The sequence below is a fragment of the Lactuca virosa genome, chromosome 8 (assembly GCF_052849685.1).
Source record: "Lactuca virosa cultivar CGN04683 chromosome 8, Lactuca_virosa_CGN04683_v6, whole genome shotgun sequence".
Taxonomy (NCBI): Eukaryota; Viridiplantae; Streptophyta; class Magnoliopsida; order Asterales; family Asteraceae; genus Lactuca; species Lactuca virosa.
This window is the reverse complement of record NC_136433.1, coordinates 314,791,918-314,808,066: the sequence shown is the minus strand read 5'-3', so window position 1 is coordinate 314,808,066 and position 16,149 is coordinate 314,791,918. Positions and strand designations below refer to the sequence as shown.

The 16,149-nt window shown below is 34.4% G+C and overlaps 1 protein-coding gene across 1 annotated transcript; it reads left to right on the top strand.

Moving 5' to 3' along the window:
- Nucleotides 1-5,802: 5,802 nt before the first annotated feature.
- ATSYTF (C2 domain-containing protein) lies at nucleotides 5,803-15,523 on the top strand. Its single transcript, XM_079063696.1, has 14 exons — nucleotides 5,803-6,388; nucleotides 7,683-7,757; nucleotides 7,834-7,941; nucleotides 8,433-8,465; nucleotides 8,545-8,634; nucleotides 9,047-9,169; nucleotides 9,397-9,540; nucleotides 9,918-10,340; nucleotides 10,809-10,943; nucleotides 11,610-11,825; nucleotides 12,120-12,395; nucleotides 13,126-13,251; nucleotides 13,484-13,783; nucleotides 15,066-15,523. Exons 1-14 carry the CDS (start codon nucleotides 6,194-6,196, stop codon nucleotides 15,285-15,287), a joined length of 2,466 nt encoding a protein of 821 aa, XP_078919822.1. The 5' UTR covers nucleotides 5,803-6,193; the 3' UTR covers nucleotides 15,288-15,523.
- The last annotated feature ends 626 nt before the right edge of the window (nucleotides 15,524-16,149 follow it).

The window sequence follows — 16,149 nt, the reverse complement described above, 5'->3', positions numbered from 1 at the left end:
TTGTACCATTGGAGGATATTCAGGTGGATGATCGCCTGAATTATATTGAGAGACCGGTGGCAATTTTGGATCAGAAGACGAAAACCTTGAGGAACAAGGTTGTAGAGCTGGTGAAGGTGTAGTGGCTGCACCGCAAGGGGTCAGAGTGGACTTGGGAACCCGAGGAGGAGATGAGGAAGCACTATTCGAAGTTGTTTGGGATAGCGGACTTCGAGCACGAAGTCTGATTCAAGTGGGGGAGAATTGTAACGCTTGATATTTCCAAGGTATTTATTTAAATTTTGGTTATTTAATTATTAAGATTTGGGCCTTGAATTCATTGGACCTTTTTCATATTAGGCTTAGGGTGTGCAGTACGCGGGGCGTACCACCCTATGTACGTTGGGCGTACTGATGTAGAATGGACGTGGGTGTCATGCACGTATGCGCTGCGTAAAAGGGAGTACGCACAACGTACATGTCTAGACCGCAAAACCATAATATTTAGGGTTTAAGCACTATTTAAAGAACATTATGCCCTAAGGATCTTCTCTATCAGCCTCCCTCTTGTCCATAAACCTCCTCCATGAAACCCTAACCCAATTGTTGAGTGTCCTTGAGCTTGGAAGGTCTTTTGAGTGCATTTTGGTGTGTTTTGTCCCATTTTCAAGAAAGATAAGGTTGGAGCAAGGTGGTGGTTCAAGGAGAAGCTTGTAGATCCAGATTATCTGCTCCATTTCTAGCTTGTGCAAGGTATAAAGTCTTGATCTTGATCTTTAGAAGCTTAGATCTCCTTGTTTTAGCTTTTGAGCCCTTTTTGGTCCCATAGATGAGCTCTTGTTGATTATTTTCGTTTCTAAAGCTTAGAGTTGCTACTCTTGGTGTTCTTTGGGTCCTAGAGTCATAAAGTTGCCACCTTTGAAGCTTTAATCCATCCATGCATGAGTAATGGCCATTTTTATGGAAGTAGAATGTTATATTTCGAGTTTGGGCACATTTGGGTGTCACACCCCCAAACCGGAACGGCGGAAAACGTTCGGGGGTGGATGACGTCATATGTAGTATCACAACAATTGCATCATAGTAATCAAAGTAAACACAACCATTACATTGAATATATAAAAATGTATTTACATCTGTTTGCTTCATATTTATATACATCAAAAGTAGCAAAAGTAAAGACGAGACTCTATACGCTCCGTCTTCTCAAAAGTCTGTCGAGGTACCTGTCTACTGATTTCCTGATAATACAAGCGGTTTTGAAAAGAGAGTATCAGCATAAAAGCTGGTGAGTTCATAAACATGTTTTTGTAATGAAAACCTGTCATTGAATCTGTAAAATGTTTGTATGCTTCCCAAGAAAATCCAATATTTTCTAACATATATGATTATTACTCTGTTCTGTAGTAGTGTATAATGTATTAGTTTGTATGTCTGGTTACCACCAGCTATATTGTATAAAGTTGTTTTAAATGAAAACCCTGACTATCACCAGTAATGTATAGAATGTTCTGTTTGAAAACCCTGGTTACCACCAGTATGTATAGTAGTTTCATTACTTAGAATAAAACTATGAGTTGAAATCCCTGGAATCCTCCAACTGTATTATGAACTAGTTTTATTAATGAAAATAAAACTAAAGAAGAATGAAATCCCGTAAACAATAAGGTTAGTTTATACTATTGTGAGTCGTATAACCATGCTTGATATGACCTAGTGACCTTTACGACGTTCTTCAAGTGTCAGATATATGACATTTTTCACCCCAGGCATACCTGTCTAACTGTAGCTAGTAGTTCAGGTGTGGGATAGTCAGTCCCGAATAGATCTATTCACAAATCTCACGCTCTCCCTCCACGAGACTCTGGTTATACTATGATAAGATTTAACCTGTACCCCGAAAGGTACAATTGAAGAGATGTCTCACAATCCTGTATTAACTAGTTTACGTGTGGTTCTGTATTGTTCTCTTGTATTTGAATCCGTTGTATACTTGTAGTGTAACAATAATTATACTTAAATAATTATCTAATGTAGTACTCTCGAATTCTGAAAGTAGTAATGTATATCATAAACTGCGTCTGTCATAGTTTATATGTGTGTTAATGTATAAGCTCTGAATTTGTAAAATTGTGTATTGAAATCCCAAACTATACCTATTATAGTTTGCATGTATGTTGTGTAATTGGTTTGTGTATTGATCTGAAAACTATGCAATTATGGTTGTACGTTGAAAACGTCCCTTATGCTCAGCATGTTACAAAAGGGATAAATATCTAAATATTTTATGAAACGTGGAAATCTTTTGGTTGTATCAATTGCATAAGTTTTAAACCTGTTGAAATTCTTTTGTATAAGTTCACAAAATCATTTGTGTTTGGCTTGTATCCCCCCCTGAAAACATTAAAAATAGTAAAAGCATAGGGGTATGAACTCCCTGTTGGTCGTATGAATAGTCGGACAACGAAACTGGGAGTGAAGACCCTTGGGTGGATGTACGCGGCACTCAACGGGATCCTAATAACAATTAATACATATATGTATTTTATTAGCGAAACCATTTATTATAGTGTTGGAAAAACACTTGTTTTTGGTTTAGGAATGTTACCGGGACTCAATTGAATCGGGGAAAGTGGGTTTTCAGCCAAGTTCACCACTTAAGAAGGGTTTGCGGCCGTGAAGGGATTACGTCCGTAAACGGTTCTCGGCCGTGAACAGCCCCTTGAAGGGTTTACGGTCGTGAAAGGTGTTCTTGAAGGAACTTTGAAGATTTGAAGGGTGTACGACCGTAAACGGTTTGCGGCCTTTGAAGATTTGAAGTTTTGAAGCGTGTACGGCCATAAACTCAAGAACAATGATGTTGGATTCGATGAAAAACACGTTTTAGATGCTCCAAAACAACCTCCAAAGATGATTCTTGATGATTTTCGGAAGAAAAGAGGGTGTTTTGATGTTTACAGTTGAGAGGTTAGAGAGAGAGAGTGGGAGAGTTTTCGGCCAGAAAAGTGTAAATGAGGGGTAGATGCTCATATTTATAAGGGGGTTCCATGGTCGGTGGTGGTGACCACCTGTCTCTGGCCGTAAACGGGTTTACGGCCGTGAACATCACTCAGGCCGAAATCTATTGATTTTTCAAAGGAAACTCGGGTTTTTCGCGTGATTTTGGTTCCGACTCATATATATAAAATTCAATTATATAACTAAATGTTTTTTCAAACCAAAAGAATTTGACGGAACTCAATAAAATTCAAATTTTTTTAACGGAAATCGGCTAACGGTAACGGAAAAAGGTTCGGGTTGTCACATTGGGGCATGCAAAGCCACCAAGTTGACGACTTTATGGTTTAAGATGTTGCATATGACTCATATCTGTGATTGGGACTCTTGGACTTAAGTAGTTAAGAGCTTATTGGAGAAATGGCTTAATGGGTGAGTACGCTGGACGTACAAGCCATGTAGCGTGTACGCTTAGCGTACAAATGAGTACGCTTCACGTACTCCGACATTTTGGGCTTGGCGTTGTTTGGGCCTCAGCTGGGCCACTTTCTTGGACTTTGTTGCTTTGGGCCTTTTGGGCCATCTGAAATCAAGCTTTTTGGTCTAAGGAAATTGGCTTTAGGGTAAGGTCCATATAGGGATTGGGCCCAATTTGGAAAATTGGGCCATAAGTGGGCCTTTGTGGATCTATTGGTTTTGGGCCATATTGGTTTATGGATTTGGGCCTTAGTTTTGGATCAAGCTAGGCTAAGGGTAAAATGGTCATTTTACCCCAAGTATGGATTATTGGTTATAGTTTGGAACCCAAGTGTTGATTGGGTGTTATTTTGTACTGATAGCTCGGGGAGTCGTCAGGGCAGCATCTAGGGATTTCTTTCAGTGAGATTCAACATTCGAGGTGAGTTTCCTTACTGGGTTTAGCGGGTCTAAGACACCAACGCCGACCCTTATCGCTTATGTTAGGATGCTAGGAATCTGCGTGACCCTTGCATGTGTTATGTTCTGCTATACCGGGCGGGGCTCGATGTCAGGTGAGGCCTGAGGACTGGAACATATGATCATTATATGTGTTAGCATGGTTATGTGATATTGATTATATGTGTATAGCGGGCGAGGCCATGTAACAGGCGAGGCCTGAGAATAATAGATCTGTATACCGAGCGGGGCCCGATGCAGGGCGAGACCCGATGTCGGGCGGTGGCCCAGTATGTGATTTATTATGTATGGTCTGGGGTAGTTTGGGGAACTCACTAAGCTTTGTGCCTACGATTTTCAGTTTATGTTTCAGGTACTTGCAGTGGCAAGGGGAAGAGCTCGGGGCGACTGCATTGCACACACCATTAGGATTATGTTTATAGGACACACTCTGATTTTATGATGATTGACATACTTATTTTATTTGGGTTGTATAAACAATTATTTGGAATACTGTTTCTACTTGAACGAAAAGTGAAAATTTTGGGTCATATTTTTTGGATGTTTCAACGAATCACAACTTCAACTCTACAATTGCATCTAATGGCCATTTTGGGTGGAGAAGGCTAATCGAAGAAGAAACTGGGGAAGAAAATTACCGACGAAGGTGAGTGAAAGAAAGAGAGGGGTAGCGACTCTAATAGGGCACTTGACATGAAATAACGAAAATACCCCTGCGTGCTAGGCACGTGGGGCACCCAAACAAAGAAAACAAACGATTAACGTCGATAGGGACTGGGCGGACATGAATTAAATGAATGATGGACAGTCTGAATTAATTTTTAGAAATAAGGACTAAACGTGCAAATTGACACTTGGACTAATTTACTTTATTTATAACAAACTCTATTGTGATAAAATTGGGATATATACACTTAAACCCCAATATTTTCAATGATTTGACAAACAAGTCCTAAATTTTATTTTTTGACAGTAAAGTCATAACTACCGACAATTTTTGACACACTAAGAATTCTTAATTGTGATTTATGTCGCATCACCACTGTTTTTGTTACCATCATCATCTTTACCCTGCTATAATCACGATAAAGGGAAACATATGCAAAAGAGAGAGCGAGAGAGGGTGAGAAGACTTGTAAAACTTTCTTCTTGGTTCTTCGCCAAATCTTGAACTGAAAAGAGGGGACAGATTGTACAAACACAAACAACACATGCCTAATCAAAAGGGTGTGAATGTCGAGAAGGGGTAAGAAGACAGTTTCGTTTTTTCCGATTTCTTTGTTCTCCATTTTTAGGACTGCAAAAAGTAAACACAACCCTGGTTCTTTCTTTCTTTTTTGATTATCTCCATTTTTTTTTCAATGCTGGTTTGTTGAGATTAAAAAAACTATTTAACAAGAAGCAAACGTTGAGGATTTCAATAGGATCTAGCTGACCAAAGTAGGTTCCAATAACTCTTATGCTTAAAGAGTATCATACCATAAAAATTCTAACAAAAAAGGGATATATACACTAAAGTTCTAATATTTTCAACGATTTGACAAGAAAGTCACAAACTTTATTTTTTTTACAGCAAAGTACTAATTCACAGTTTGAAAAGAAAATCCTAAACTTTATTTTTTTGACAATAAAGTCATAATTACCGGCTAACCGGAAAAAAATGGTAAGCGTATCAAAAACTGCCGATAGTTAGGACTTCACTGTCAAAAAAATAAAATTCAAGACTTTCTTATCAAATCGTTGAAAATATTGGGACTTTAGTGTATATATCGTAATAAAATTTTATGTGGATGATATTGATATAAATTATTAAGAATTTACTGAAAATGACATAATTATCGAAATTATTTGTTTTATCCGAGAGATCACCACAAACACATGACAACTTTTTTCCATTAAAATGTTCCCAGACCACCATCTATGAAGCCATCATTCAAGGAACTTTCTCCCCAATATCCTTGTAGAACCCAATTCTTTTATGGCTAATAATACAAAAATAGCTCATCGATCTCGTACTTAAACTTTTCTGTTAGAACATCAGTTCTTCACTGTTTCTATCGTTGATCGTTAACCCTCCCTTTTTCTCAAAAAAGTCAACCTGTTCTGTGGTATCTCTTGTCTCTACGAATTCCTCTAAACATTCATTCTTTATTACTATAATATCTCATTATTTCGAAATCAATTCATGGGGGTTCTTTAATCTGAAGCGTTAATCCTCAGAAAACTTCAACTTTTCTGAAGAAACTTAACTTGGGCTGGGTTTATATAGAATTTTGTTGAGATGTATAGAAGGAAGATGAAGAAAGCTAGTATTGATATGAGCAAAATAACCGAGTTCTTGAATCAATTATATGTGGAAAAACCTCTTTTTCCATTAGTGATTCCTCTGTTATTGGTTTTATGGAGCATTGAGAAGTGGGTTTTCAACCTCTCGAATTGGGTTCCTCTTGCTGTTGCTGTCTGGGCAACTGTTCAGGTTTGTTCTACGATTCACTAGTTGTAATTAAATCACGTGTGAATTTAGTTTTTTATTTCTTCATTCTGTTTTTTGATTTTTCTTGTAGTAGTTTTGAGGTTAACCATTACTTTGAAAAGAAGAACAAATACAATAAATAATCTGACACTGAACATATAGTCAAATCATTCTTTTTGTCTGTTATTTTGTTTGCGATTTAATTTCAATTTTTTTTTTTTTTGGTGTTAAATGCAAAAAAATTAGGAACGTACCATTTTTAGCATTTTACTTTGATTTTGTTTCTTACAGCATTGCACTTTAAAAAACAAAACAACTTATTTATCCCAAATTTCATAGAAATTAATAATGGAATTTGGTATAAGACGTAATGAAATTATTCTTTATTATTCTCCATTCTCCATTTCTGATGAATTTGTTTTCGTTCTTTTAACAAAGATCTATACTGGAGTTTGATCTCTGATATTCGATGCCAAAGTAAAATATTTATGCAAATCACATACATATCTGGTAGAGATGATCAAGTGTGAGTTATGATGCTAGAGCATCTTCCACTTTTTGAAAGATATGATACGTTTCTAGTTTGTTTTTATAAAAAAGTTTAAATGCAAGAAATAGCATAAAAGCGTCTTTAAATGAAACTGTTTTTTATTTTTTATTTTATTTTTTACAAGCAAACCTTCAAGAAACATTGCATGTTTGTCGATTTTCATTGATACAAATAATTATTATTGTTGCTTTCTGCACACATTTTCCCCTAATTTCCCTTTCTTTTGAAGGGTCAAGGGTATTTTAGACATTTGGTTAATAACAAAACATGTGTATTACACTATGAGAATCTTTTTCATTGAGTATTTTATTGAAAAATTTCCTGAGCACCAAGAAGAGTAGCACATGCTTCAACTCTTTAATTAGCATATCATCTAATGCCACCCCTTCTTTTTTTTCTTTTCTTTGTCCTTTTTCTTTTTGTTTCCATTATACCAAGTGGATTGTGTTTTTCCTTTTCCTTTTTCACTTTCTTATTCTGTGTTTCTGGGGTTGGAGCAAGATGGTGCTAGGTGCTTACAATTTTACCCTCATTTATTTTATCCTTCCATTAACCCAAGTGTTCCATCATTTTTTTGTTTTTTTCAAAGATAATTTATCCAGACATCTTTTTATGTAGATGTACAAAAAGGAAAAAAAAAAAAGAGTCCTTGTCCTAATGCATAATAATCTTTTTTATAATTGAAAAGATTAATATTACACATGAAATGGAATGGAATTACTAAGAGATATATGTTTTAATCTGCAGTACGGAAGTTATCGACAGAGAATTGTTGTGCAAGACTTGAATAAAAAGTGGAAGCAACTCATTTTACAAACATCTGTATGCTCTTTTTTTTTCTGAAACATAATGAGTTTAATGAAATTGATTTGTTCTAATTTTTATTTTATTCCACCAGCCTACAACACCATTGGAGCACTGTGAGTGGCTCAACAAACTCTTAATTGAAGTTTGGCCCAATTTCATTAGTCCTAAGCTTTCACTCAAATTTTCATCCATTGTTGAGGTGACTACTTTCTTATAGATATATCATTTGTTTGTATATTTTTTATATATAGGTTTGATACAATCAATGATGCCTCCACAAAATTTGTTCTAAAGGGTCCCCACATCCAAACTGCTTAGTGTTTGGTATGCAGTGATCAAAACTGGAATGGAATTGAGTATTACCATGGAATAAGAAAATCTTGTTTTTTTTTTCATATATATATATAATATATATAATCTTCAATAGCACCAATGTTTGTAAAGAAATTGAAAGCCTTTTAATTTAATTATTAAAATTCCTTTTTGAGATTTCACAGTTCATTTAAGCAAACGAATTCTTTTGACGTGATAAACAAATTTGAAACATATACGTTTATATGTGACTTATTTGGTGTTGTATATTGATTTGATATAAGCATTTGATTATAAAATAACATTCTTGTCTTTATTTATCTGTTTCGGTTTCTTATCATGCATACATAATAAGCAACAATGATTTTCCTTGTGCAGAAACGCCTAAAGCATCGGAAAACAAAGCTAATTGTAAGTTGTTGTTGATTAGAATTTAAGAGGATGTGTGAAAAATGTTTCCAAATTTGTTTTAATAGCAGTCTTGGTGCAGGAAAGGATCGAGCTGCAAGAGTTTTCGTTAGGTTCATGCCCTCCAATATTTGGAATGCATGGGGCTCAATGGTCTACTGCAGGTGATCAGGTTTGATCTCTTAGCTCTTATTTATTTATTATTATTATTATTATTTTCTCGACTAAGATAAATAATGTTCTAAAAACTGAGAAGATGAGGGCACTAGGCAATTTTTTTTTAAAAAAAGGTAGGACTTACTGGGGAAAGCGCCTTTTCCCCGACATTCTGTATTAAGTAAAAAAGAAAAAAAAAATTATATATAGCTTACAGAATTAAGCCGCGTTCTCCATTACGTCTACTAAGGCATTAAGAATGAGCACCTTAAATAGTTAGCTTTTATCTAATTTTAGTTTGATGTAAGGAAATCTATTCCAGCTAATGGTAAATGCCTTAGCTTAGATTATTGATTTATGTTTTGGATCTTTGTTTATGTTTTATTTGATAAATTCTGGCTCAAACTTTATATTATTTGCCTTGGCAGAGATTCATCCGTATGGGCTTTGACTGGGACACTACTGACATAAGTATCATGTTGTTTACAAAGTTGGCAAAACCGATGGGAACAGCTCGAATTGTAGTAAACAACATCCACATCAAGGGTGATGTATGTAATCACAATTATATATATATATATATATATATATATATATATATATACATATATATACACCTCATTTGCTTATCTGTTAGTGTAAGGCTTTAGTGGTGTATCCTACCATTCATTTTAAGACTCATACTCAAAATCAGTTTAAGCTTCTGTATCCACAATGACATGATCAGTAATTATGTTGGTTGATGATTAAGCTACGAATGAAAATGATGTTTGTGCAGCTTCTTATATCACCGATTTTAGATGGGAAAGCGGTTTTATATTCATTTGTGTCGACTCCGGAGGTGAGAATAGGTGTTGCATTTGGAAGTGGTGGCAGCCAATCTTTACCTGCAACAGAACTCCCTGGTGTCTCATCCTGGCTGGTAACTAACTTTCTAAATTTTTAGGCATCACATCACATCACATCACAGGACATGACAACATGCAGTTTTTTTTTTGTCTCACTCAAAAAGTTGATTTGATGCTTGTGTGGTCCCGTCCCACTAGTTGTGTCACGTGTAACATTGAAATTGCTAGCTAGTACATAGATTAGATAACAAGTTAAATATACTTTTGAAATTTTATCCCAATAACTTGTATATATACTTAAAAGCATGGTGAAAATTTTGGTGCATAAGACTTCAACCATGGTCATGGTGATTGAAATTTACGTATTAGGATTATAATTGGGTATATTTTTCAAAGTACAGTTGTGTAATATAATATATTAACCCTTGTTACTATATTGGCTGTGTTTTAGGTTAAAATTTGTAACGATACCTTGAACAAAACAATGGTGGAACCTCGGCGCCGTTGTCTTGCTTTGCCGCCAGTGGACCTCCGGAAAAAGGCGGTGGGGGGTGTCCTCCACGTGACGGTTGTTTCCGCCGGAAAACTTTCCCGGAATAGTTTTAAAGGAAGCTCTACAACTACAACTACAAGTGATGGTTATGGTTATGGGCAAGAGAATCATCATGACATGGGTAAAGATTTCCATACATTTGTAGAAGTGGAACTTGAAGATTTGACAAGGAGAACACTCGAGGTAGCGGGACCCAACCCCACATGGGATTCAACCTTTAATATGCTTCTTCATGATGATGCCGGAATTCTCAAGTTTAATCTTTATGAAAGTTGCCCGGATAATGTGAATTATGATCACCTTGCTAGCTGCGAAATCAAGGTATGCTTTGACTTTCATTGATTTCTTTATGCACTTATATGTAATGTTGTCATCATTATATTGATCTATTATTCACTTAAAAAAACCATTATCCTGGTTTGGAAAAGGGAGAAATGCACAACATTTACTTTCTTTTGCTTCATTGTATCTTGAAAATCCAACCAATTATAGCAATACCATCGAAATTTGAAAGTATAATGTCCTATATAATAAGAAACAATTTGGGAGTAGAATGCTAACACTGGAATGAAAATATGAAAGACAATGTTGCAACAGAAAGAAATGAAAATTTGGGTGAATCTTTCAAAGTACAAGGGATTAATATGAAAGACCATTAATGTTGCAACAGAAAGAAATGAAAATAAGATGCAAATAAATACAAGTAGGTTGCTAATGCTATTTAGCCCAAATAAATTGCGTTTCCGTTTTTGAAAGTTGATAAATATTTATTAATGGGTATGGGTGCAGCTGCGATATTGCACGGATGATTCGACTATCTTCTGGGCTGTTGGGGAAGAATCAGGTGTGATAGCAAAGCATGCTGAGTTTTGCGGAAAAGAAGTTGAAATGGTGGTCCCATTTGAGAGTATTAACTCAGCAAAGGTATGATGTAATGATGTTTTTCCATAAAAAAAAATCATTCAGTCAGTTTTTGACCGGTCACATTGCTAACATGGCGTCCACGTTACACCAAGTGGATGCCACGTCAGCACTAACGGGTTTAAAAAATTAACCAAGTGTGAAAGTACATAGACTTGGGTTGAACTGAACAAAGTTAAGTCGCCTCGATAAGACAATTTAAATGTGCGTTGCTATTTGATCACCTCAGTTAGTTTTTAATTAAATCATCATTAGCCTTCAGTCCCAAAATAAATCAATTTCTCTTTGATTCAATAAATGTACAACTTAAACAAGTATTTAGTGGTTTCGAATGCAAAAAGGTTACACTTGAGAATGGATCTTATAACAATAATGTGACATTTGATGAAAGAACATTTCGAGACACTCATTTGAGTAGCAAAACAGGTTGATCTGAAGCTAGAAATCCTTTGCCACCTTTCTAGCAAATTTTTCAAGATAAAATTACACATTGGCCCATCGTCAACTTTCTGGAAAAAAATTTAATCTGATATTATGGTTAGCCGATTGTCACCTTTGTGGTAAAATCTGAAGCTAAGATTATGTATTTTCTCATTTTTCGTCAACAAATTTAAGATATAGAAAGTAGAATGGGCATAATATGGATCTTTTTTTTTTTTTTTTTTGTAGTTGAAAGTGAAACTTACACTGAAAGAATGGCAATTTTCGGATGGTTTACATACCTTGAGTGGTTCTCAACTTAGCTCACGGGGATCATTATTTGGGTCAACATCAAATTTTCAACCAAGAACCGGAAGGAAGATTTACGTAACTGTTGTTGAAGGGAAAGAACTTTTAGAGAAGGACAAAAGTGGAAAGTCGTATGTTAAATTGCAATATGGGAAGGTAGGTACTAAATGCACAGATTAATTATATCTTTACTTTTGTACTATGAATATTATCAAGTCAAAACCCATTATATGAATCCTGCTTTTATTGAATTTTGTTTATTACAAGTTTCTTCCTATTATTACAACATTGTAATTATAGCATCATACTTTGAATTTATTCCGTTTGGATGAGATTTTTAAAGAAGAATGTTTTTTTTTTAAATTGTAATAGGTTGAAATGGAAGTCCAGTCCAGTGCATTGCTATTTCTTTTTCTTGTGATTAAAGTCGTTTATGAATTGAATTGACAGACGATCCAAAGAACGAGAGGTGCCACAAATGCTTCACAACCTAGTTGGACTCAGAAGTTTGAGTTTGAAGAGATTAGTGATGGTGAATATCTAAAGGTAAAATGTTATAATGAAGACATCTTTGGAGATGAGAATATTGGTGGTGCAAGGGTAAATTTGGAAGGTCTAGTGGATGGGGTGGTGAGGGATGTATGGATTCCACTTGAGAAAGTCAAAAAGGGCGAAGTTCGGCTTCAAATCGAAGCAGTAACAATTGATGATTATGAAGGATCCAAGGTATGTATGTACAAATCATGTTTACCATTTAGGTGCTGTTTCTTTCTTACTTAATTAATGGGGATATATAACATATGACTTTTCCTTTTTGAGTTAATACTTAACACAAATTCAAATTGTCTGGGAAATTTTCCCTTATTTATTTTTTCCTTCCATTTCCCCAAGTGTGCCATGAAATTCTTATATCATTTTTTAAACATCTTGAATTCCGACAGCACTTTATCCTTAATGGGAAAAAAGAAACATGCCCAACTGTTACAAAGCATTTAATTGTAGACTTTGATTATTCTAAATTCATCATTTGTTTTTATTGGGAACAGATTGCAGGAATTAGCAACATAGTTATTCTTTTTACCAATATAGGCATCATACTTTATATTTTACTAATAATAGCAACGTTTTCATATTTCTTTACACATAATGACCACATACCTACCTGCATTTTTTTTTTTTTTCCGATAATATAAATATGTAAGTTGAAACTTGTAAAATATACTTTGTATTTTTGACTGTACTTACATTTCTCTACACATAATAGCAAATTCCTTGCCCATCACAGCAATGTGTATGTAGGTTGAAACTAGTAAGCATCTTATGAGCTTCAGGTTATGTATTGCTATTATTGGTCGTTGCTTTACTTATGGGTAAAATAAAAAAATATAAGTATGTTAAGGAGTAACTAATTCTAAAATGGATTAATTTGATCACATTGTCTTTTGGCCTTGTCTAGGGTTCACAAGGTGGTTTGATTGAGCTTGTTCTTATCGAAGGAAGAGATCTTGTTGCTGCAGATATCCGGGGAACAAGTGATCCCTATGTTAGGGTACAATATGGAAATTTGAAGAGAAGAACCAAGGTGAGGATTTTGTTTTTAATTTATTTTAATAGTCAATTGACTCGACCCGCACCCCAAAGGTTTTGAGTGTTGTCTTAGTTATAGTTTAAAAAATAGGTTTAATTGCTAATATATATGCAACAATTTTACATATAACATGTTTAACCGGTTGCAGAAATTGTTGGAAAAGTGAAAATTTGTTGCATAAATTGGTTAAATGAAACATCCTTAAGTTTTGCTTTTGCTTAAACAGGTAATGTTTAAAACTCTGAGTCCCCAATGGCATCAAACTTTTGAATTTCCTGATGACGGAAGTCTCTTAGCTCTCCATGTAAAAGACCATAATGCCCTTTTGCCAACATCTAGTATTGGTGATTGCATTGTGGAATATCAAAGATTGGCCCCAAATGAGATGTCCGATAAATGGATACCTCTTCAAGGAGTTAAAAGGGGTGAGATTCATGTTCAAGTAACTAGAAAAGTTCCACAACTACAAAAGAAAGTTTCTGATTCCGAGTCACCCTCAAGTAGAGGACACAAAATTTCAGGCCAGGTTATTCTTTTCTTCTGATTCTTCAAATCTAAGACATGATCAGGATCGTAAAGAAAGAGTCTTTGCATTTATAAAATCAAATGATTTGGGTAAAATACAGAAAAAAAACCAACAACATTAAACCATCTTACCTTTTTTGATTGATTAAGAAAAACTTTTTTCCTAGTTACCAGGTTCTTATATCAGGGAAAAATACAGAAAAACAGAACATATATTCATCAATTTAGTGACCTATTGTTCTTTTTTTTTTAATCAATTTGTCCATGGAGCGATTATTATATCCGTTGATTTAGCAATGGAACCATTATTGTGATAGTAATGAAAAATAATAGTTGAAAGGCTAAATCGATAAACAATAAAATCCGTTGTCATTTTCTGTATTTTGAAGCATTGGTGAATGCCATTGTTATGATAAGAATATGCAACTTTAACTTGACAGTTTTAAAAGGCAGAGAAAAAATATAACATACCAGCCTGATTTTCGCGATTTAATCACTTGACTATTTTTAGTGGTGATTAAACCATTATATTTTTCATTTGACAATTTAAAATAACCATTCTTCCGGTTACCCAGTTTTGAAAAAGAGCAAAGCACAACATACTTTAACCATTTTCAATTTAGCCACGTAACTAATATTTCTTTTAATAAGTTTTATAATCATGGTTTACAAAATCGGGTGAGGCGACCTAATTGGCTGTCGTACATGATTCACTTATATTGACGTAACTTTGTTCAATATTTGCTTTGTTAATATATTTTTAATTTGTTGTTGCTATTTAGTTACGCAGAATGGCAATGTTATTAAAATTTCTTTACATTTGTTTGATAGTTAATTATGACACTTTTTATGTAATTTTATATTTTTATTATTTATATAATATTTAAAATTTATTTTTTATACTGCTTCGAGTTTACACCTCGGTTTGGCCTGTGAGGCGAATGAAAAACGCCTCGAGGCACGATTCCGTACTTTTAAACCTTAGTTATAATAATAGGTCGGTGGCTAAATCCATAAAATGATTAAAATACATTGTGTTTTTGAGCATTTTACCCCTACGAAAATGGTTTTTTGAATGGTAAAAAGGCTATATTGGTTCAATGACTACAAAAGATAGTGAAGTGGTTGAATCGATAAAATGGTGAAACTATAAATGTAGTATGTATTTTTTTTAGATAGAAGTTTGCAATGTCCATGAGTCCTATATTCTATGTGTTCTTGCATATCAATCATCGATCATATATGTTTATCTTACATAAAACCATATTTCATCCCTTTGTTAGATAAAGCAAATGATGATGAAAATCCGGTCTCTAATCGAAGATGAAAATCTTGAAGAAGTGTCATCATCTCTAACTGAGCTCGAAAGCCTCCATGAAGTTGAAGAAGAATGCATCATCCAACTTGAAACCGAGCAAATGCTTTTACTCAACAAAATTAATGAGCTCGGTCAGGAGATCATCAATTCATCGCCTTCACTTAGCCGAAGATCTTCAAGTAATTGAGTAACACGTATAGTAGATATAGATCACAATAGGGTTAATTACTAAAAAGACAAACATACATTCCTTCATTGCCAATTTGCCGTATTTTTTCCCCTCAAAACTGTTTGATCCGTTTGGGATATTTGAAATTGGTTAAAGTTAGTAATGGATGAATGGCATATATCATATTATGTATTTTTGGTAATTAACCCTTGATTACCGTATATATTTATCCGTATATATTTATATTTGCAAAAGATGATATGAGTGATGTGCATTCATATGGTGTTTTTGCTTATTTGCTAGCCGCATCTCTAGATGCATTTATGTGTAGCTATAAGGATTTTGTATTGTCAAAAAGTAAAGGGTGTGTTGTGTCTGAAAATACGGATAAAGAGAAGTATAATCCATAAAAGAAACATGTAGACGTGAGCTTGTTGTGGGAGTATATATATATATATATATATATATATATATATATATATATATATATATATATATATATATATATATATATTTGAAGCTTTAAATAGAAGAAGAAAACACTGTTGTTGTTTATTGTGTTTTGTGTTACAAATGAAGGGACAACTTATAATTGAATTGGACGGGACTAGGAAACATTATGTTTCGTATATATGAGAGATCCATTGAGAGAGTGAATTGATGTATGGTCTTTGTTCCACATTTTGGAAAGAAATTGCATTTTCTTTTGTCCAATAGTAGGTCTGAGTTGTGGTGTTTATTGGTTACCAGAAGGACTTCATTGTGGGTCATGGGTAACTAACACTGTAACATCCTGTTTCGAGAAATTTACTATTTCGGAATTGTAGGAAATAAATGGATCAAGTAAATGCCTTGGGCTTCAAGGGAAAATGGTTTAGAC